We start from the raw sequence: 25,716 nt of genomic DNA, 5'->3' as shown, positions 1-25,716 counted from the left end.
TGCAATATCCATTTATCGTATGACTTGCGTCTTGGAGCTCGTGAGTTTATTCGACATCAACATATATTTTCCACACAAAAAAGTATGGTTATACATTTAGAAACAATAAATCAACCCGGATGTTGGAAAAGGCTATATTGTTAATCAAAACCGTTTACATTCATAAATAGGACTGATACAAGTAGTAAACAGAAATGATAGGAAGCAATAAATTCCAATCATATACAAGTAATCAAAACATTTTTTATCTCAACAACTACCTGAAACTATTATTCGTTAATAATATAAAAAATAATCATATCAAACTGATGCAATATGAACAGTTATACAATACTGATGAAAAATGAACAATTTAAATAAAACATGTAAAGAATAATGATTTTAATGAAGAACATTATCAATAAACTTTTTCAAACGCGAAAAATGTTCTTAAAGATCTTAATATACAAATGTGTTATAAAACATTTAACTGCACATACATATTATAATGTTTAAATGCATGTTCTCTCCTTGCTCGCTTAGCATTCCGTGTTTAATTTAAAAAAATGATTGTTACACCTGTATATATTCAGATTGATTGTATGTATATGCACAAAGCACATAGAGTTCTTATTGAATTAAATATAGTAAAACAATATAAATATATAAACAATTTCTAACCCTAAAAATATCAAATCACAAAAATTGGTAAATAGTCGTCTTCGCGTAAATCCGGGCTTGGATGACGCTTTCCACACCCACAAGGTTTCGTCAGACGATTGAGAATACTCTTCATTCTCCGTGCGGGCACTGTTTCCGATGATGACGTCATATCCTCCTCCCATTCATATTCGTGGAAACCGCGTTGGAATGGCCGCAGCGGTTTTTTTTGTTAGCCGGGCTACTAGATCATCGACGAATTCTTTGTTCGCGACCCTGAAATCATCAGAAGTCTATGTCGTAAAATGTGTCGGCTCAACCTTAACAAACTGTGTGCGGCTACAAATGGACCATTATTGCGCAATAAAAAGAGTAATATTTTATTTAATGATATGTACTGCTAGTTCATCGTAGCGCTACTTTATGACCCGTTTTTATAATTTGTCGAATGCAATTTAACCTAGCATTAATTATTTTCATATATATGCCAATATTTTTGTAATGGCCTCTATATGATCGAAACTCATACTCAAAAAAGAATGTTGAGGCAGGTTTTGTTAAAGAGAAGTTTGTTTCGTATTGCGTAGCGCGTTTTACGACATCAGCTTTTGGGCGGGAATAAACTCGGCTACAGTCTATATTTCCTGGGTACGTTTTAGTATATTTTCCGTACCCGGGGTACATTTAAGTATACGTAAAAGTACCCGGGGTACATTTAAGTATACTTAGAAGTAATCGGGGACCATTTAAGTAGTACCCGAGCCGACACGGTGCAAAACATTATAAAAAGCCGGGGCGTGACGTAGCAGAACCTAACTACACTTTTGTAGAACGTGACTGTCAAAAGCGTTCTAAGCTATAAACGAGCGAAGTAAAGTAACATCTCGATTGAGACATTACACCATGGATATAACATTCCGTATAGGAAAACAAAACGAAAATAAACAACACATATGAAAACCCGGACATGAACACCAAATATGAAAACTCGGTCATGAAGAACAGTATATGAAACACCGGTTATAAAACACCAGTTATGAAACACCAGATATCCAAACCTGGTAATAAAACACCGGTTATGAAAACCGGATATGAAACACTGCATATGGAACACCGATTTTGAAACATCGAACATAAAACACCGGATATCAAACATCGGTTATAAAACTGCGGATATTAAACACTGGAAATAAAAACTCGACAATGAAACGCCAGTTATGAAACACTTGCTATGAAACACTGTATATGAAACGCCGAATATGACATCACTCTCATCTGAACGCAGGCGCCCGGGGTACGTCGATGTTGTACTCCGGCACGAACTCCATGTTCACATTCGGACGAATCCGGGCTCTGTTCTTGTGGCGCTCGTTGGATTTTCTGTCAAACTCCAGAAATTCTGTACAACAATGTCAAAATGTAGCCGCGTAATGCAAAAACTGGGCTTAATTCATGTGCGTAAAGTTTTTTCCCAGGTTAGACCGTAAGTTCGTACAGGCTAATCAGGGACGACATTCTTCGTCTTAACTCGATTTTCGTTAAGAAGAAAGTTCCTTTAAGCGAAAAATACCATAACAGCGGAACGTAGATAATGTCACAATGTACATAAATTACACGCGTTCTTAAAAAACTGGGCGTAATGCATGTGTGTAAAGAATGATCGCTGATTAATCTGTGCAGTCTGCATAGGCCTATCAGTAATGACACTTTCCGCTTTGATGTACCGTTTCGTTTGAAGAGAGTCTCTTCTAAACGATAATCCAGTCGAGGCGGAGAGTGTCGTCTCTGATAAGCCTGTGCGGAAATGCACATGCTTTTCTGGAATGAAAATTTACGCACATTAAAGGGGCCTTTTCACGTTTTGGTAAATTGACAAAATTTAAAAAAGTTGTTTGAGATTCGCAAATTTTCGTTTTAGGTATGATATTTGTGAGGAAACAGTAATACTGAACACTAACCATGCTCTAAAATAGCCAATATATGCATCTTTTGACGATTTAAAAACCTGAAAGTTATAAAGCGTTGCAAAGCGAAACGATTGAATAATTTTGAGAGTTCTGTTGTTGTCGTTATATTTTGTGAAACTACGAGGATTGCTTAAATAAAGTATAAAATACTTTTTACATTGCGTGAGCGCGGATGGCCGAGTGGTCTAAATAGTTTATACTTTTACTCCAGGGTCAATGGTTCGAACCCAGTTGAGGGTTACTTTTTTCTTTTTTTAATTTTATTCTCGAGTTTTCACTGGAGCTTTTTGTTTCCAATGTTTACCATAATCAATATGAAGCATTTAATGAGAAACTTCAAAACATGCAAAAATCTGTGAAAAGGCCCCTTTAAGATTAATTTTCCCAAAACGAGACAAAGTTTACTCTGACATACATAACCGAGCAAACCTTTGAATAAGAATAAAAGCGTAGGATGTCAATGCTGTTCATGTGTATAATTTTTTTATTATGTATTAAAATTATCAATAAACCAACACAGTTTTATCATCTACTTTTATAAGTATTTCAAACAAACATGCATTTATCTTAATTCGTCTTCAGGTATATGACGTTTTTAGTATCAGTATGATTGTGCGCATATCTTTATACAAACACACCCGCACACAAAACAAACTGACAGATTCAAAACTCATATGTAAAACCTATATAATATATATACAGTTAACTTAATTGACCATGGTGTCTGTATATTAGTTGTATTTGTATATCATCACGGCCTTAAGAGGACGATTGTCAGACGTCGGCTCCGATTCACGGGTTCTATACGTGTTAAGGAAACAATTAAGTCTAGGAGACACGTCGTAAATAGCCTTGCTCACGAGGAAACCGGGAAGGAAGAAGCATGCGCGTGCAAAAAACAACAACAACTAAACTGCATTAGGACAGGAAAATGGACACACCTTTTTTGCACAAATTCTGCAGGAAAGCTACATTATTCCGTACATACAATTGCATTGAAACGTTATAAAGGCTTACAGTTGTGTTTAAAAAACTCAAAGTCGTCTCACCTGGTCTGTATACCGGTAATTTCTGCCTTGGTATTTTATGGTGCATGGTTTTCTCCCGTGTCGCGAACAGGTGTTTGATGTTAAGAGACTGTAGCGCTCCGTAAGTCACGTTGTACGCCATGTTGAATTGCGTTTTTTACGTCAAGTGTACGTTGATAAAAGTGTAAACGTTTTAACCGTTTGGCAAATGCTTTCTCGTTTTCTATCGTTCACACATTACTGGATGGCACATTTAGAACATTCACTTGTACACCTCTCTGGTCGCTCCAATGATTCAATAACGAGCATACATTTAGGAAAAAAGTGATTCGTTCACAGGTTCTTTAGCTAATCTTTCTTATATCTCGGAATGCACGACATATTATAACCTCACGTAGTTAATACCGTATTGTTATTTTTTACTTTACAATTGTTTATAAATTAACTGTCATAATTGAAATCACTAACCCCGATTCCACAGTAAGTTGATAAAAAAATGAAATCAACAGTCAATCTGTATTATCAACGTTTTATGTTAGATATGCAAACGGTGCTGTCCAAAACCTGACAGGAATATTTTGTATATGAATACAATGTATTAATTATGCCATGTCAACCGTATATCTGAAAACAGAAATAAGAATAAATGTGAGTAAAACAATAGACCTTTACACACGCAGTATAACATATAATTAAAAACGCAACATGTAGCAAACGAACATCAACTAAATAAGAATCGCGTCATGCGAAAATTTGCCTTATACAAAATGCTGCCAGCTTCGCTCAAACGCATGAAATCGAAATTGCGCAATTTGTTCAGGAGCTTTCCTGTTTACCCTTGAGTCACGCAGGGTTTTATGGTCTAAATAGCGCACGTGATAACACATGAACACTGTAATGGGATGTGCAGGCCGGTCTGCCGCTATGCAGGTCACTTATGACTTATGACCCCTTTTCGCATGACGCAGCTTATTGTTTGACAAACTTTGATAATTATTTCAGAACGAATATCATAGGCATATGTTGAAGGGATGTTGTTTTTAATCAAACATTAGTAGTTTTAGTCAACAACAATTACTCATCTAAAGATAAAGTTCAGTGCATATCGATATAAAACTTAGTTAGTGTCTAGTATTTAAATATATATCTTTTTTAAAACGCAAATTACAAATTATGAGATCACAAATTGAGAAAGCACCAAGAACAAATAATAGCACCATGGTCGTTTACAAGCATATTCGTGTTATAGAATAATTTTGATTTGTTTCAGCGGAATGCTGACTGACAATTAAAGGCTTAGCCCGGCATTAAGACGTGATTTTTTTGTATATGTCTGTCACATTTGTGGGACGATTTTGTTAAACATGTGATTGCAGTTTGCGTGATTTTGTTTTGGCGCGTGGGATTACAACTTATCGTCCTTTTATTAATGTTTTTTCCCCTAAAAATCTAGATTGAAGGTTTCAAAGCATTTACAACGTATACTAGGTTAATTCATTCCTTTTCAAACAAATATTGGAAGTCAAACGTATTCAATAGAAGAGCAATAATAAGTTGATAAATATTAATGAAATACATGTTCGTTTCATTAGAGCACTCGGGAGATATCATCAATTTGCTGTCGTGAATTTACCGGTTCTGCCCGAATTTGTTTGATAGAACTAATCTATACTATAAAGAGTCACTATACAACGTGATGTCACAAATATAGCACATCTGAATCTTGTGGTTTCAGAGATGTAAACGTTTGTTCATAAAATTGATATGATTAAAATGTCTGAAATTCCTTATTGATAAAGGGTCTTTCTTTTTCAATTGTTCGCACGGGATGATATTAATCGGAAATGTTTATAAGGAGGCTCAGCAATGAATGTTTGAATGTAGCATGATGAGAAGTGTGGGAGAAATCATCCCTAGTCATTCATAAGTACACATCCCTAAACATAGTAGTGGGATGAATAATAAATACTTCAGTACTACACACCGGGTATGCGGATACTGGTCATAATACACCAAATAGTTTTCCTATATAATTCAATGTAAAAGCGACAACTTTGAGCGAAAATAAATGCAACATTTTGCACATAGAGACCCCCATAACCATACCTTTTCTTAAAGGCCATTCTAAGCGGAATCGATTTATGCAATAAAAAAGATATGTCATGTACAATGCAAGAAAGAACTTGACACAAATCAAAATCGACTGTTTTTGCAACTTTTTTTTTCGGCCGTTTCTTAGTGGAATGTAACCTTTTCTAGTGCAATGGTTTACTATAGTCTTCAAGTGTATCATATTTCAGGGATTCAGTAGTGAACACCTATTCATGCCCTACCATTATCTCCGCAAGATAACACCCGAATAATGGTAAAAAGTGTAAAACATGCCTTCCTGTCAACTATGATATTTTTTTAGAGAGTACAGCCCTACATGAAGCGATCATTTAGTGTATTGTAACCTACTTTGATAACAGATGGCACTTCGATACCAGATAACAACAAAAGCCACGCGCGAGTGGTGAGTTCTTCAGCTATTTTGCATTTATGTTCTGTTCATTTGGTTTTTAGACACGTAACATTGTTTGGTCGATTAATGGTATAGTACTTCGTATTGCGGAGTAAAAAAAAATCGTGGAAAAAAACAGTGGATTATAATAAAAAAAGAGAAAATTCCATCGATAATCATTATGGATTCGATGATCAGTATGTATTTCAACAAAATAAAAATACTTGGAAATAGAGCAAGAACGTGCCAACTAATCGAAATAAAATATCAATATGCCCTTTAATGTTACAACATTTTAAAATTAAGTTCACTAACGTATTTGAGGAAATTCAAATGTTTTAAGAGTCGGATGCCAAATTTTCTTTCATGGACACTTGTTTTACCGATCATCTCAAAGACAATGTCACTTCGATTTCAGAATACTCGACACTTTTTACCAGATGCAACACACTCTTTTTAGTGAATCAGAAATGCAGAATTCGCTGTGGAGTACTGTTATAGTAAGCAAGCAATAAAAAAAATGTATGTACTGACGTAAATTAAAAACGAATTACCGAAACATGTTCTTATCCCTTTGCAATATGATAATGATTTCGTAGAAATGTGAAACCCGTGAAACTAATTCGATATGCCTAATGAGTACAGTCTTTATGACCATAAATGTTCCAGTTTTCGAGTCACCCAACAGCTGGATCTTCGCATAGTACACGAGCTTAAACAATTTTAAATTACATTTAACATGTAACTCATCAGACATATCGAAGATGTTTATTTAAAATTGTTTAACCTTATGTACTATGTAATTTTAAATTACATTCTTTGCAGCGAAAATGCTGATCTAAAGCATGTTTAATTATGTCCTAATGAAGGTACTAAGGCCATTAACTTCTATACTAGATACCGTGTCATGAAACATCACTCCGCTAAAACTGCTAAGAGCTAAATTTCAGCAGCGATGCAGGTCCAAAATTCTATTTAAACTTTTTGGCTCAATGCCATGAAATAAAAAATAGCAATAATGGTACAGGCGGTCGATTTAATCACATGATGGTGGTGTCAAAGTTGTGCATACCCGTCGTTGTTATTAATATAAACTCAAAACATTTTGCATACGAACTTGAATATACGTGACATAATTATATTAGCATAAATTAGCATTTGAATCTTATTTAAAATTTGCACTCACAATATTAATTATATAAATTAGTAGTAATAAAATTTTTGAAAGCGAACAACGCCATTGGTTATATTTCGCATGTGTATTTAATTACGTTATGCATAGATTCCCAATGTGTCCCGCTTGACAATTCAAATTGATTCGTACTTCAATATATTTGGTAAGAATAGCCATAATAAACATAAATGCATTTCATGTAGGAGATAAAACTCGGTTATTAGAGTGCCCAATTTGTTGAAAGTCTCTGTTATCCGAAGTGCCCTATATCGGGAATCAAAGTATCCGCAACTTCATGAATACCACCTGTTAAAACATTCTCTATCTTCGTTTATATTTCATTAGATACTATCAAAATTTCAGTATTTGAAGCACAGTGATTACCCTACATGCTGGAATATCGAACAATTTCTTGAAATATTTCTAAGTAGTTTTATTTTGTTGAAATGTTTACTGTTCATCGAGTTCATTCTGTTTTCCGACCGAATTTTCTATTTTTGGGAGAAAAATTTACCATACTTCCGTGATATTTTTCTTTCCAATATAAAAAGTATACACCATTTATAAACTCGACCATGACCATGTGCCTTGTCTAAAAAACTAATCTTTGTGATATAACTTTAAAAAAAAACTGAGGAACTTACCTCTCGCGCGTGGCTTTTGTTGTTATCTGGTATCGAAGTGCCATCTGTTATCAAAGTATCCGCATACCCAGCGTGTACTAGAAACATGGTTTAATATCGATTTTAGAAAAAGACACACATTCCACAAAAGCATGTAATACGGGCAAAAGCCCGCGAAGCGGGCGTTGACCGTTCATACATATAGGAATTTAGACATAAAATTACATAAGAATACCACATATGGATACGTCTCAAAAAAATTTGCCACGCGACATATATTTTCGCGATGCTATTTATGAACTTGAACAAATCAAAAACACTTTGACATATGCTAAATCACATGTAAATACATACCTCAGAAAAAGTTATATCAATGACATCATAATTGTGTAGCGAATTGCACTAAATATTCTCGCATTATTTGTTTTTCTTCGCAACCGTTCCAGAATTAGGTCATTACTCAATTATCTCCCCTGAATGCTCTTCTTCAGTGGGTATAAGCCGAAGACTGGTTCACTACATATAGTAACAGTCTTCACCGATCACAATTTAAGGGAACATAACCCGTCTTTAATATATTGCCGAATCTCCGATTTCTGTCGAATTTATTTGCTTTGATCTTTTCGATATCTTATTGTTATTATTATCCTGACAAATCACAAACGCTTGTTAAAAAATTATTTGTTTTAAACACTATAGTTGGCATCTCTATCCTTCAAGTATTCTCGCGGTATTTCAATAACGACACCCTACTGTTTATGTATCAGAATTTGTGACACATTTTCCATTCGCTCTCAGAAAGAAGTTTTACGTTTGATCATGAGCAATATTCTGGTAAGTTGTCGTTGTTACCCACCAGAAACACATTTATTCACAAATTTTTAAGATATTCAGATCTAACTTTTTAGTCTTTTAGCTTTAATTTTTAAAGTATTTTCACCTCGTCTGCTCGCACTTTACCGATATTCAAAAAGGTTACATATCACTATAAATAGTTTAGGCCTAAAACCACAAAATCCGATACCGTTGGAATTTTCGTACCACAATCTTACGTAAAATATCTTCCAGATTCGAAATCAACAAAAAACAAGACATTTGTAAATTGTCTGCATTATTGATCAAATTTTAAGATATTTGTTGGTTTTCCGTTTTTAGAAGCTGTTCTGCCAAGGCAAGAGCTGGGCATTATACAAGCCATTATATCCAGCAAAACTGACAGTTTTGGTTTACAGAAATCAACAAAGGAGGGATTCCCGAACTATCAAAATTTCCAAGCTATACACACAGTTATTATCTGTGGTGATCTTTATTGGTTCTGTTTGTTAACTTGGATGGAACATGTGTGAACTTTTATAGAACTTTGAAAAGTCTATATATGTCTATCTATAAACAAAAATCAGCTATGGTATAATAAGATCAGATGTGCAAATAATGTCAAAGGGTTGTTAAATTAACAATTTGAAGGCAATTAATGCTGAAAAAATACGAAAAGTTTCCAAGCAAATTTTGTCTGTATATCGACAAGTGTCTGCCGATTATTGTCAAACTAGTAATACAAAACTTACCACAAGTATGTAAAAGCACTAAGTACCAGTGATCATTTTTAGTAAGATAGTGTAATTCTAAACAGTAGCAAATAGCTTGTTTAGTAAATGCATAATGCAATTAATATGATTTCCGTTCTATTGTGTAATTAATAAAATAAAATTGGTTGTTACTTGCTAATCCATGATAAATGTTTTATGGCTAGTGCAAAACCAGCAATTTTAATTTTGTAAAAGGTAATACAATAACACCACTTTGTAATTTCATATACGTAAATATTCTTGAAATGTAGGTTGATGAGTTTTACTTATTTTGTAACTATTATTTTATGTGCAAATTAATGATGTGAAGTGTTTTGTATATCCACACAATACCACATATCTTTTTATATATGAACTGTATTATGTGTTATTTGAATGTTTAAATAAAAAAATATGGATGATATAACATGATGCATTCTAATATTTGCATTCAAATTGTAACTGTAGAGCTAAGTGTATGCATTTTAGACTGTGATTTTAGAATTGCTACAAAATGGCTAGTTTTTTAGTGGCGACACAATTTCAACTATTCAACAAAAGTTTGCGAAAGAAAATTAGAAACCTGCAAGATACCTGTATTTATTAAATATTTTAATTGCGAAACAAGTATGTTGTTTTGCTGTTACACATAATTATACATTGATAATAAATAAGAAGACAATTAGTGGTGTTAACGTTTCCCAACAGTAGAAATCATTCTTCTGATGAAGTCAGTGGTATACAGACGAAAGCTCCAGGTATGGCTTTCAATACGTAGTGTGTGTTATTAGGCAGTCTAAAACTTATTGGATTAAAAAAAATCCTGTCAAATTCAGGGCTCGAAATTAACACTCGCACACTCGCAAAATGCGAGTGAAAAATACAGATTGCGAGTTAAGTTTAAAGCCACTAGATTTTTTTTGCGAATGAAGAAATAATTAAAAAAAAGTTACATTGCTAAATGTGCTCGACGTTGTGAACGCTAAACCGCAGGTCAATTAATAGAACGGCCGAATACCCATATGCGGAAGCTCGAACCTTGTATGTAGACTGGTATACTTATAGTACATATATGCGGATGGTATTGGTACAAGAACATGAAACAGTCAATTATCCACACATGTTCACTATAAAAGACAAAAAACCTGAACAGTCATGTAGTTGATGCGAAAATTTACTAGATTCTTTTTTCCCACAGATTGAAATAACAATAAGAAATATAAAGCAAAGTTAAGCGCTGAGTTGAGAGAAAAAAAACGGAAATTAAATTCTTCCACGAAAACAGTGAAAAAGTGGGAAAAAGAACTTCATATATAATACCAAAACTTGTGGTTGATGTCATATTTTATTTTGTTTGAATAGTACTAAACTAATGTCCAAACTTTCTTTTATTTATGTTTCCAGCAAAATTTGCGAGAATGTTTTTGATTTTGCAAGCTGGTATTTAAGCTGCTCGCAATGTTTTGCTAGTAGAAAGAAAAGTTAAATTCGAGCCCTGAAATTTGTCAATCAAAATTGATTTGACACATCACATGTACTGTATGCTAAATGCAACTGCTTTAGCAAGCTGTCAAGTTGAATTGAGACATTTGATGAAACAAACTGGTTCCTGGGTAGGACCAGTACTTAGTGTCTATATGGCGTACCATGACGTCGAAAGTCTACAAGACCTACTAGGTAGAACGAGAAATGTACTCCGACGTACAGTTTTCACCGACCCTTGAGTGTTAGCCAATCAGAAGACACCTTACATCTGTTGCTTTTAGAGATATTTGACATTGAACATAACTATTATTATTATTTATACCAAATTATGCGACTATTGACCGCTTCCTCATAGATATTGTGCGTATTTATTAAACATTATTATTATTATAATTTATACCAAATTATGCGACTATCGACCGCTAACTCATAGATATTGTGCGAGGCGTGGCGGAATTAACCTCTGACTTATGCAAGTTATGGTTATCACAAAATACGACCAACGGAGAGGTTATAATACATTATTTATCCTGTTAATGCTTGGTAACTGTTTGGTTACCGTTGGGAATTTCCTACACAGTAATGCACTGGACGGTCGTGATACTCCACCCCGCATGATCAATAAATACTCACAATATGCTGAATAATTTTAATTTTAAAAAGGTAACAATTGAATCTTCTTCAAATTTTTATATAATCTATTTCAATGCATTAAATACTTGAAACTTCTGTGTTGTTTTTTTGCCATTCTGATATTTTTATTCATTTTGTCCTCAATTAAAAAAGAGATTTTAAACATTTATTATGAATAAATCTGAAGGAAAAGCGGCTCAAGAGACTAGTGTTTTGATTGGCTGTTCAAAAAATGTGTACGTCGAAGTACAAACATGTATGTCGAAGTACAAATTGTACTTTGACGTACAAATATATACTTCGAAGTGTATTTTATATTTATGTCGACGTACAATTATTGCACTTTGACGTACATTTCTCTTTTTAACTTGTAGGTCTTCTTGACTTTCAACCCAAATGGTACGCCATAGTATGTCTTTAGGGTTATCTAAAGAATGCTCCCACTTATGAGATCAATACAGAGACCTCCCAGTGACTAAGCCAGTTAGCAGACACCCCATCCACTATACCACAGACACCGAACCAGCTATAAATTCCTGTGGCTAGAAAACAAAAAAATATAAGATGCTAGATCTTTAAGCTTGGAACATGTAACTTGTTTTAAGATTGATTTTTTTGGATGCATTACTTAATTATTGCAACAATTATAATATTTTGAACACAATCATGTCAATATATTTATTAAAAATACATAGTTATCAAAAAAACTTAAAAAGCTTTTGCCCGTAAATTAGGTAGCACCTATAATCATATTATCATGGACTACAAATATTAGATCAATCTGATATCAATGACGTTCATTACGTCTTATACACTTATGACGTCACCGGAAGTGCATATTGATGACGTTAGCGTCAAGGACACGCCGATCAGTCGCAAACGAAGTATTGAGCAAGAAGGACGCTAAAAAAACACAATGGAATATTTATTTGAAATTAAAAATCTATCTGAAGAGCCGACAATCAGGCTTCAGCAACTTCGAGATATGCAGGCGAAATATGCGCAGGAAGCGAGGGAGAAAATTTATCACGAAATCAAAATACAGAAAAATCGAGGCATCACTTTTAATGAATATGTTGCTGGATTTGGCTTCCATAATTACTACACTTTGTGCAGATCGGAATTGGAGCGTTATTTAATAACCGGTATATTATGACATATTTCATGTTAGCTAGTATATATTGCCGTTACATTTATTACATATTATCACAGATATACGTTTTGAATAATACATTTTTCAAATATATGTGCTCTGATAATAATTAGCGATAGCAATTAAAACACTGGTCTTTTTTATACGTTTTTAAATTTGTGTATATATTCACAGGTAAAGAATATACAGCGCCGACGAAATTCGACCACCTTTTGCCCTATTCTGGGTTGAAAATCGACGATATTTTAGTCGACACAATAACACATGCCAGGCATAGCATATGTCACGTGCAATCACAACCGCCGTCGCCGGTAAAGCATAGTTCAGAAGAGCCAACACTAAGCTTCGAAGCCCTGATGCTAGGGTATTACCCGCATGTGACCATTCAAGAAGCTCTGAGAGCTCCATTTGAACCGGTTTCGGAAAAGGTCAAATACACTCAGACAAAAGAAGAAACGCGAGTGTCGGACAACGGATCTACTCACGCCGGCTATCGTACCGACGACGACAGAGAAATGTTCATTACTGCTCTGAAAACAAAGTTCTCGACGTTGATACAATCGTCTGCAGCGGGCGATCAGAAAGGAAACATCCGCAGGAAAGTAACTGATATGGTAAGTACTGGTGATATTGCACGCGCAATTAAGTTTATAAAAACTAGAATAAATGCTTGCTCATGCCTAACCATTTATGGATGTGAAATTCATGTATGTTATACATCTCAACATAATATTCTGTTCAATACGTTTATGGCTATACAAACATATTATATTTTAAGTAATATTATATTTTAAGTACAATAAATAAACTGTCACATATTATAAATCGAGTCGAAAGTCATCGAAAGGTATTTGATTGAAAAAAAGAATTTTAACGATTATTCCATATGTCGGTCGGTTTGTCTGACTCCATATAATATTGGTAGAGAGATCTAATCTACATTTCTCAAGTGATTGATTTGAAACTTTAAATGACCATGAAGTGCAAATGTTTACAACAAAAATGTCATATTCAGTAATAACCTTTTACCAGAGTTATGTGCCCATTAACCAAGCTATGGGCAAGGCTAAAATGTATTTGACAACGCGTTGTGGAGCAATTTTCAACTTTTAGTAAATGTTTATCAGGTTATACAATATTTATGATTTAGTTTACAAATTATTATCTATGGTTAAACTTCCACGTATAGAAAATAACATATCATGAACATTTTTTAATTTAAAATTTATGATAATATTTGATTATGTTAATGTATAAGTAAAAATAAGTATATCTTGACCATATTACAGGTTTCTGATGTGAAAGAGTCCGCCATCTTTGACCCGATACTGGCCACGGGAGACAACTCTATGACCGCGGCGAAGGCCAACAAGAAGCAAAGTGTGGCGGCCAGGATTGGAAAATGGCTGAGACGTTTGTTTTCTTGCACCAAGAAGCCTGAGCTTACTTGCTGACTGTGTCCCTTTTTTATATAAATATATCAATGTTGTATGATTAAAACTTTAAAAAAGATTTTCGGGTAAAATAAACTACCCGTTTGAACCCAATACGCATGTCGTTGTCTAAATTTCTGGTTTGTTTATCTCCCCGGTAACAATAATTTGAACCTTGTGTTTGTTTACCACACACATCTCGTATTTCTTTGTAATGAAGTGCCAGTTCGAACAAACGCGTCGTTGTTCGTTCTCGTTTACCAACTTTTAATCATATAGTTCAAAGAATATTATTTGTGTAAGTGTGGCATTTAAGTAAGTACATAATCATGAAATATATCAATACAAAACGCCAGAGAAATAACCGTTACCAGCAACATGCGATAATTGTGTGGTGGCGGGGGCATTTCCGACAAATATTTCAAACTTTCTAAATATAAATGAAAAAGAATATATCATTTTATATAAAACACACGTTTACAACAAAATAAAAAATTAAAATACAAAAGTGCATTAAAAAAACTCTTATAAACGTTTAAGTTCACTTTTACACAAACCCTGATGATCTATTTTATGTCAGAGTTCAAAGTCATTGCTTGTGTATACAGAACTGAGTTCTTCGCTAGAATCTTAATATGCCCCTAGGACTAAGTGTTGCGTAATGTTTTTACCACTTATTCAGTTATATGAATTAAGTATATAACACAAAAAAGTAGTTGTTTATATACTAGGTAACACATATATAAATATATATATAAATATTAAAAAATATATAATAAAATATACAATAAAAATATAATAAAAAATATATATTAAATATATAAATAAATAGCAAGTGGGCACCCCACATGAAATTGCTGATTTTTTTGCATATTTGGTACCAGCCGAGAAACAATTTAAAGTCACTTTTTATCGCGCCATCGATGTATGAAAGTCAGTTTTGTGCATATATGTAATGTTTTATGAATATATTAGATTCTCAAAGCTATGTACCACGGACACATTGATGTGCGAATTGGGGGTCGAAATAGGGCGTGCCAAACTTAAGGTCTCTGCCAGTTTTGTCGTATTTGTTCACGTGTTTAAGTGTTTTCACCAGTTATTTGACTCACCCATTTCTTGAATAGGCTAATCCCCTTGCGGCTGTCCAAGATAAACCTGCATTGACATTACCATCTGTATAGATTTCTACATTAATCTCAGACATATAAAAATATATAAGGCATTCAAACCATAACAAATGAAGATTGACGAATACCTGTGTTTTATAAAGTATATTTCAATGTTCACATTCTACCTTTTTCCTGAATGGCACCTTTACATGCACGTATTAAGCACAGTATGTGTAGCAGTTTTTACCATGCAAATCGAACATATAATGAACAATTACTTTTACAATATGTTTAGACTAGTTACAATAACTACTCGAATATATTTATAGCTAACCACATTCTGAAACAAGTGTACCGTTTATGTTATTGTTTGAGTTTACGGGATTAATAACATTTTATTTATTTTTTAAGTTGGGTAAACTAAATTGATATCTGTAAGAAAAATGATATATCAATAACAACTGATAACACATACATGTATTTTCAATTAACTTAAAAAATGTTAGAAAATTAAACACACAGTTTATTATATGCATATTAACAAGGAAGCACTTACCTCAGTTTAGGCTTAAACAATCTTTACATATATTATTTATATTCATTAATATTGATGATCATGGTCAATGAATTTCTAGTGATATTGATACTGCGTTTGCCTTTTCAACTTCCAATACTGCTTATTTACTTATGTCACATTAGTGCTTACTTAAAAACGTCTATTTTTGTATAATGAAAAATCAAGATACGAGCTTGAAGGTAAGAAGTATATGTTGCACGTGCCACCCTTGTGTTATGCTTCCGAAAACAATATAACGACTGGAACTTCCGGAACAAATTATATCCAGTGGACGTCAATGAATACCATTTAAAACTTATCATTACTATATATTCTGGCTTCAAGATGTTGTATTCGGTTTATGATTGATCGGTTTTGTTTTATCCTATATTAGATTATTAGTTTTACATTGATATTGAATGCGCGACAGACGTAACGAGCCGTATGCACATCACAAGGTTTGAACAGTCAGTTACGCTGTTCATGGGTCCGAGGTAACAACGCATGTATGCGTGGCTGTTCTTGTCAAGTCATGTCTAGAAATACTCTGGAAGTCAACCGAAGCACACGTTGCTTCTTTGAATGCGCATTTATTTCCGTCGCATTCGAACGCGGCGATAGGAGCAGTAACAATTCAATAAGATGCAAATCACGTTGTTTACAATTGAAATAATGTCAAAATTAAATTGGGCGTTTATTGACCAGTTAGATAGTATAATTTATTCCGTCTTTTTCTAATTTTATTAGATCCCACATTGTTTAAGATAAGTCGATACGTTGGCTGTTATACATGATTATTTTCGTTAGTAAACGCACATATAAATCTATTACATGTTTTAATAATGAGCTGATAAACATTCCGTTTATTTACATAAGCGTGAATTACTTCAACCTACAATACCAATCATGAATGGTTGATCGTGGTAATGGATCAGTCAAATAGTTGGTAAAACAAGAGCAAGAAATCTTGCGGATAAGAGTCTAGTTCAAAGGTTAAACGTTTTATTTGTTTTTAAATTAAATGTATATCTGGATTGAATGCATTATTTGCTTGGGCATGCAAATATCTGCAATACACACGTTAAATATTTAAAGCACGGTAAACATGGCTATGCATAATTATTTAGAGAAAAAAAATTTCTTTACTTTTCTTTAGAATTGTGCCCTTACATTTTCTAGTTTTGATGGGATCCATGGATCTAGCACAATGTGTCCAAAATATGCAATTGTGTATCTTCGTCCAAATTTTCCATTTACAAACAAGTTCAGAGTAAAATAAGGTTCAGGTTAAACCAAGATGTCGAATGAATAGTGTTCAACCAATATTCAATAAAGTATTCATTTACATGGTCAAGATTTGGATTTGGTTTAAAGACGTGAACTTTTTATATGTCTTATTCACCAATTACTTTTAGAACTATTTTATAGTAGAAGTTTACACGTACTTTATGAATAAATACCATAAAGATCTAGAATCATGTTAAACAAAATGCATTAATAAAACATAATAAATTGGTTTGGATTTAAAATGCAGAAAATTGCTTTCTTGTTTGTGTTCATTTTTGAAAGATGTCTATCCGCCAATCATACTATCAAAGTAATTTCTTAAATCTAATTCATGGATTTGTTATATTTGTGTTTGCTTAATAAAATAATACAGACACTTTTTGTTCAAAATGTGCATTTTAAACATCGGATCGTCAAATTCAAATAAGCAATTATACAAAGTTTTGGTTTTCATTCATGGGCTGTATTTCGAGGCCGCCTTAAAGAAACAAACGTGTGCGAGTATGATAAAAAATATAGACAGTTATTGATGCTTTGCAGCGTAGAGCTCCGTCGAAAGTGTTGCGTTCGAAATTGTTTTCTTGTTAACAGCCATTCAATTGGCATTTTAACGTTTGAATTTATAGTTCACTTAAGCATAATGTTTTTATTTAACATTTAAATTATTAACCGCCTTTCGTTGGTCACATACAGACACACATACATACACACAGACATACACACAAACAGACAAACACACACAGACAGACTGACAGACAGACACACATACAGACATACATACACACAGACAGACACACAGACACACGCACAGACAGACACACAGACACACACGCACACAACACACACACAAACAGAATAGACACACAGAGATACAGACACACAGGCAGACACACAGACATACACATAAACAGATACACACACAGACATGCACACAAACAGACACACGCACACACATACATACAAACAGACACACGCGAACACACATACACACACATACAGACACACACACATACACACAAACAGACACACACACACAGACAGACTCACAGACAGACACACAGGCAGACATACACATAAAAAAGCAAAATGAAATGCAGAATATGAAACCGTTATTTGTGAGAAGTAATCGTACACATAAAATATGAATTAGTTACCTGTAAAGAAACAAATATAGTTTAAATATATATTTATTAACGTTCCCTTCAAATAGGTGATCACATGCTGATGTAAAAATGCTCCTTTTTGGCACATCCATGTCGAAACGACACATTTGATCGGTTAACTCATTTTAAAATCAGCTATTTGATTGGAAAGCTGTTAAATCAACGAAGAACTGATTCATATAATGCACGAGAAATTTGTGAGTATTTTTTAAAGTGAAACATGGGGATTTGTATAAGTTTCTAATTATAATCTACTAAAATAACTTGAAGTTACTACTACATGTCTAATAATACAATAATTATGGCTCATTTAAATACCGTTACCTGAACAAAGAATTGCAATCAATTAAATATTTTATATAAACCTACACGTTAATCTACCATACATTATAAAAATGTATGTCCGGTGAAATATACATCTAACTTGTGCAATCTAACTCATCCTTTCATTGTTTGCGTTATAACACATCATCTTCCTGTTCCCATCTTATGCTAATTAATAAAACTATTGCCTTAAGTCATTTTTAAGTATAATAATAACCGCATTGAATATTTGTTGGCCAAGTTTATTCAATTGTAGTTTTAATAGTCTCCTTCATATTTAAATACTAAAGAAAGAAGTCATATGCCCAACGTTACACATGTGATATTATATACTTTAAATAGATAAGACGAACACATAACACACGTGCTTCTTTAAGCAGTTGTTTCTAACCACGATTAAACAATAGAAATGTTAAATAATAAGTATCATTTCTATAAATGACTTCCTCAATATATCATTAATTCTAAAATTATCTCATGCAATTTCGAAACAACAGCGGTTATAACACTTACATGTACAATTGCGTGTTTTTTAAACGAATCGGATGGGCTCGAACCACTGACCCCTGGAGTAAAAGTCTATCGCTTAGACCACTCGGCTATCCGTGCTCGCACAATGAGTGATGTATTTTATACTTTATATAAGCAATTCTAGTAGTTTTACAAAATATAACGACAACAACAGAACTCTCCGAATTCTTCGATCGTTTCGCATTGCAATGCTTTATAATTTTTAGGTTTTTAAATCATCAAAAGATGCATATAATGAATATTTTAGAGCATGGTAAATGTTCAGTATTATTGCTTCCTCATAAATATCATAACTACAACGAAAAGTTTCTAATCTTAAACATTTTATTTTTATTTTGTCAATTTAACAAAACTTGAAAAGGCCCCTTTAACAATTATAAACGATTCTTAGAGAAACATTCATAACAGAAAACGTAACTGTTAAACAAGAACGTTATTACAAACAATCTTACGTTGCGTAAACGATGCACATAATGAAACCATAATGCATTTGCATATGTTAACAATTTAAAAAACAAACACTATTTTTTTCATTTCACAAAACAGGCCAAAAGAGAAGTGTAACTATCATCTGTACAACGCAAACAATGTAAAATGTTAAGTATCTTTGCAATTCGGAATGTTGGCTTCAATAAAAATTAATAACATTAAACTGATTGCATTTAAGTTTGCCTGTTTTGATTAGTAGATAAAAATTTAAGATAGTTATTACAATTCAAAATCAAAACCATTGATAAGGCAACAATGCAAACAATACAAACTGGTGAGTACAAAATTACGAATGAATATACAACAACAATAACAATTTCCGCAAAAATGCATACAATAAAGCTTCTGGCTTACAATAGTGAAAATATGGATAAAATGATAAACGTTAACGTACTAACGACAGTAACGTACTCAATATCGTAGGCTTCCATCAGCAAATGAAACCAAAACAAAACAAGCGAAATGTACAGAATCGTGTTCCATAAAAATGTTTTTGATGCAGCTGTATAGTTTCAAAATTTTAAAGATGTCATAGCGGTGTCAACAGCAGTTTATAAAGAAAATAAATTAACAAAAACCCATTTGAATTAGCTGTTAAAAACGGTAAATAAACCATGACGGTATATCCCAGTGCAGACAAAAGTTAAACTTAAAATAAGTTTAATTAATGAAGGAAAGAATAAACATTATATACAACTTAAAAAGTATATTCGTGAAATACATTTGATCATTGTTTCCGATTGCTCATTATGATGGATGTAGAAGCATTTACTTTGGACCCTCTCGCATTAAACAATAATTTCACACTGAATCTCATTGAAAGAATTTCGATAGCAAAAACTAATCTATCGCGCGTATCGTATGAAGGAAGCAATACGAGTTATCTCCTTAAAATCTATATGTACATGTGACTTACACACATGGGCCCATACATGAAATAACGTTATACGATGGCTTTAAATGCTATATCGCAACATCTGACACAAACGCATAATGCAATGAAAAAATAAAACAAAAACATTTGAAAATAAGAAAATGCACAATGATCATTATCAATATAAAGTTATAAGTGCTTGCTCATATTAACAAATATATTTCTTGCAATAAAGAAAATAATAAAAATTAAAGAAGCTCGCGAACCACTCGTTGTTTACTTATACAAACAAACTATCAATGTGGATAGGCCATTATGTATATTTTTCAGTAAGTTAACAACACTTGACATTTTCGACATGAAATACTTGCATAAGATTATTTGAACACTTTTTACAATGATTTGGTCAATTATTGTTTAACAAAAAATTGATTAAAATAGCACAGGGGTCGTCGTTTTGCATGTTATTCTAGCTCGATATGTCCATCTTCTGCAATCAGTTCTGATGCTAGTTCTTGTGCGTGTGCGTGTGTGTGTGCGTGCGTGTGTGTATCTAACGTTTTGTATTTTTTCCCGTAAATACCGGTAGGTATGAAACGGATCGAGATCATCCCCTTCACAATTTACATAGTTTATGGTGTCAATAGCATACCAGACAATTGTTATGGTTATAAAACACTTGATATACACATTATTATGTACTAAATAAACATTTGCTATTTGGAGAAGAATAGTACACAAAAACTCGGAACTTTTCATTTGTATAAGTAATGAGAAATAATACAATCATGTATAATAGTAATATGAAGACAGTATTGTAGTAAAAGACGACGTTTTAATAATTGTGCGTCAAAATTGGGGCTTTGTTTTTATACTTTAGAGAATCATATGGTCAGCAGGTGTTGGAGGAGTTATTAATATACAAAAATCTTCATGCACTTGAAAAAGATAATATAAAATACAACAACACAATTTAGGTCAGAACCATGAAAAGCAAGTGTTGAAATTGTTTGAGTAAAAAAACATTGTAAAAAGCTAAGAAAATTCCTACATGATGACATAGTATTCGATTGTGCAATCAAGGTTTTTATAGACAATTATATTTGATAATATTTTATCACCGTGACAAAAACAATTAATCAGACAGTAGGGCGATCCATGATAAACAAATAAAAAATCAATGTAGTATGTTTTTCGACAAGCAGAATGGTTGTTACAGATATATTTAAAAAGTGTGATACTGACGTTTTGATAAACCAACTATTACAATGTTACACCCAAATATGTCGTTAAATACCTGTGTAACTGCTTCCTATACCCTACTTCTTGTTCATCTAGCCTATAGGTTACATAGATTTATGATTGTCTCTTATTAATATACACAATTCACTTCAGAGTCAGACACATACATTTTCTGTTGGCAACAAAAATTCAGTTGCCACCTTACAGACATGTCTAGTGCGACAAGTACAATTATGTTTGTCTCTGTTTGGCATGCAAGCCGTCCTAAATATGGTTCTGACATGCATCATGAATACTAAACATTAGAGAAAAGGTAATCATCATAATAAAATCAAGCCAGACTGTTTGTTTACACATAATGAAGAGTTTATTTACAGCACAATGTGATAGAAGCGAACAAATTATTGTACATATTCGTTGAAACCGGATCAAATTGCAAATAGGTAAAAAAATTATGGGTTGTCTTAGTTTCAATAACACGTTTCTCAAAATTCACGTAGGACTCAGTTAATGAGGCTTTGTTTACACAAAATGAAGATGCGAACAGTCCACATGATTTTGATGCAAACCACTTTTTGTTATGCATCTTTCGTCCCCAGTGTGTATACTCTCTTTGGAAAACCTTTTTATAGAAAACTTTGTTTTGAAAACTCTAATTAAATCGCGTTTTTATCAAACATCTTTAATGCATATCGCCCGTGGCATTTATAATCAAATTAATAATCCTTTTTCATTACTCTGTTAACATATTCCTTTATTATTGAATATATAATTTGAGCGGGTTTCAAGGTAATGTGTTTACCGACTGCACTTGATTCAAGATGATGGAATTCAGATTCTTCGAGTCGAATAGTGGGTCATACCTCTTTCCTAGCATATGCCGATGCGATGGCAGCAAGGTTATGTATTTACCGAAAACAATTGATTCAAGATTATGGCATTCAGAGATTTCGAGTCCACTACATTTTAAATGTATGTCAATGGTTCTTACTCCACGAGAAGACGAATTGGCCGCAAGGTAATGTCTTTACCGAGAGCAATTGATCTAAGTGTATGAATATGAGATAAATTTAGTCGAGTACATTTGCATTGTAGGTTGATTGTCTTTACTCGACCACGGAGAACAACTGGTAGAAGGGTAATATCATGCCCAAGAGCAATTGAATCAAGACTATGGTTTCTAGATATATCGAGCCCACTACATTTGCATTGCATGTTAATGGTTCTTACTCCACGAGGAAGACGACCTGGCAGCAAGGTAATGTCTTTACCGAGAGCAATTGATTTAAGATGATGACATTCGGAGGTCTAGAAACCATAGTATTGATTCAATTGCTCTTGGGCATGATATTACCCTTCTATCAGTTTTTGTCCGTGGTCGAGTAAAGACAATCAACCTTCAGAAGACTACCTGGCAGCAAGGTAATGTCTTTACCCAGAGCAATTGATTTAAGATGATGACATTCAGAGATATCGAGCCCACTACATTTGCATTGCATATCAATGGTTCTTACCCCACTGGGAAGACGACCTTGCAGCAAGGTAATGTCTTTACCGAGAGCAATATATTCAAGATGAACGCATTCAGAGACATCGAGTCCACTACAGTTGCATTGCACGTTAATTGTTCGTACTCCACAAGGAAGACGACCTGGCAGCAAGGTAATGTCTTTACCGAGAGCAAGTGATTCAAGATGAACGCATTCAGAGATATCGAGTCCACTACAGTTGCACTGCATGTCAATTGTTCGTACTCCACGAGGAAGACGACCTGGCAGCAAGGTAATGTCTTTACCGAGAGCAATATATTCAAGATGAACGCATTCAGAGACATCGAGTCCACTACAGTTGCATTGCATGTTAATTGTTCGTACTCCACAAGGAAGACGACCTGGCAGCAAGGTAATGTCTTTACCGAGAGCAAGTGATTCAAGATGAACGCATTCAGAGATATCGAGTCCACTACAGTTGCATTGCATGTCAATTGTTCGTACTCCACAAAGAAGACGATCTGGCAGCAAGGTAATGTCTTTTCTTACTTCACGAGGAAGACCTAGCAGCAAGTTAATTTCTTTATTGAGAGCAAGTAATTCAAGATTGATTTCGAGTCCACTACATGTGGATTGCATGTCAATGGCTCCTACTCCACGAGGAAGACGACCTGGCAGCAAGGTAATGTCTTTATCGAGTCTACTACAGTTGCATTGAATGTTAATTGTTCGTACTCCACAAGGAAGACGACCTAATGTCTTTACCGAGAGCAATATATTCAAGATGAACGCATTCAGAGATATCGAGTCCACTAAAGTTGCATTGAATGTTAATTGTTCGTACTCCACAAGGAAGACGACCTGGCAGCAAGGTAATGTCTTTACCGAGAGCAATATATTCAAGATGAACGCATTCAGAGATATCGAGTCCACTATATTTGCAATGCATGTCAATTTTTCGTATTCCACGAGAAAGACGACCTGGCAGCAAGGTAATGTCTTTACCGAGAGCAAGTGATTCAAGATGAATGCATTCAGAGATATCGAGTCCACTACAGTTGCATTGCATGTCAATGGTTCTTACTCCATGAGGAGGACGACCTGGCAGCAAGGTAATGTCTTTACCGAGAGCGATTGATTCAAGTTCATAGCATTCAGAAATATCGAGTCCACTATATTTGCAATGCATGTCAATTTTTCGTACTCCACGAGGAAGACGACCTGGCAGCAAGGTAATGTCTTTACCGAGAGCAATTGATTCAAGACAATGGAGCGCAGATACGTCGAGTCCATCGCATGTGCATTGTAGGTTAATGCTCAGTACTCGAACAGGAAGAGGACCCGGTATCAAGGTTATGCCAAAACCGAGTTTAAAAGTTTCAAGATCAGGACATGCTTTAATATCTAGTCCAGCACATTTACATTGTAATGTTAATGACTTAAAGCGACCAGACAGAGAACCTGGTATCAAGATAACGTCATCGCCGAGTTCAATGGATTCGAGATCATGACATGATGTCAAATCTAATCCAGAACATGTGCCTTTAACATTAACGTGTTTAAGTCTTCCTCGAAGTGCAACTGGCGCCAAAGTTATTTTATTACCGATCGTTATTTGTTCTAGATTATGGCAACTGTTCAATTCCAATCCATTACATGTGCCTTGTAACGTAAGTTTTTTCAAATTATGTAGATGTGCAATGGACGATGGTGCCAATGTAATATCCGGCCCAAGCTCAATTTCCTGAAGATTATTACACAGTGAAAGATCCAATCCGCTACACATACAGAATAATTTAATGTTTTCCATGTTTCCCCTTAGTGTTGTTGGTAGCAATCTTACATTTTTACTGATAACTAGAGTGTCTATGTTGTGATCCGGTGGTAAGTTTAAACCATCGCATGAGCCAAGAATGTTCAGATGTTTAATCTTACACTGCAAACTTATTGAATTGCAGTTCAACTGCACTCCCGAGCTGAGTTCATTAGTTTCAAGATTGTGACATAAAGACAAATCCAAATAATCACAGTTGCATGTGAATTTAAGCGATGTCATATTTCCGCGTAGAATAGTTGGAAATACCACGTCGATGTTACCGATGTCAACAGTTTCTAGACTGTGACTTGCAGACAAATCTAATTTGCCATTAACCGTAACACGGTGTTGTATTGTAATGTGTTTCAGATTATGCAAATTGCTTAATGCCAATGGTAACAAGGTTACTTGTCCAAAGAGATGAATGCTTTCCAAATAAGTGCACGGTGATATATCGAATAGTTCATATTTACCTTCATGTGCTTTATACATTCTTTCATTTTCTTGAACATTATTATATGTTATTCCTTCAGAGACAAGCATCTCATAATCAGGAATGGCATCACCAAATATATACCAGAAACGCAAGTTTGATGCATTGGCTTTCATGAGAAAAGTTGCAATTTCCA

At 34.0% G+C, this 25,716-nt stretch overlaps 1 protein-coding gene and 1 long non-coding RNA gene across 2 annotated transcripts; one reads left to right on the top strand and one right to left on the bottom strand.

Moving 5' to 3' along the window:
- The first annotated feature begins 12,387 nt into the window (after window positions 1-12,387).
- On the top strand, window positions 12,388-14,317 carry LOC127837852 (uncharacterized). The gene is made up of 3 exons (XM_052365266.1): window positions 12,388-12,762; window positions 12,945-13,384; window positions 14,060-14,317. The coding sequence occupies exons 1-3, from the start codon at window positions 12,534-12,536 to the stop codon at window positions 14,222-14,224; spliced, it is 834 nt and encodes a 277-aa protein (XP_052221226.1). The 5' UTR covers window positions 12,388-12,533; the 3' UTR covers window positions 14,225-14,317.
- Window positions 14,318-19,482: 5,165 nt separating this feature from the next.
- LOC127837863 (uncharacterized) lies at window positions 19,483-23,871 on the bottom strand. Its single transcript, XR_008029507.1, has 2 exons — window positions 23,553-23,871; window positions 19,483-23,312 (listed from the first exon to the last, which is right to left on the bottom strand). It is a non-coding gene; the product is annotated as an uncharacterized LOC127837863 (long non-coding RNA).
- Window positions 23,872-25,716: the final 1,845 nt, after the last annotated feature.

The sequence above is a fragment of the Dreissena polymorpha genome, chromosome 7 (genome assembly GCF_020536995.1).
Source record: "Dreissena polymorpha isolate Duluth1 chromosome 7, UMN_Dpol_1.0, whole genome shotgun sequence".
Classification (NCBI taxonomy): domain Eukaryota; kingdom Metazoa; phylum Mollusca; class Bivalvia; order Myida; family Dreissenidae; genus Dreissena; species Dreissena polymorpha.
Note: the sequence above shows the minus strand (reverse complement) of the source record. Positions and strands in the feature narration are given on the sequence as shown.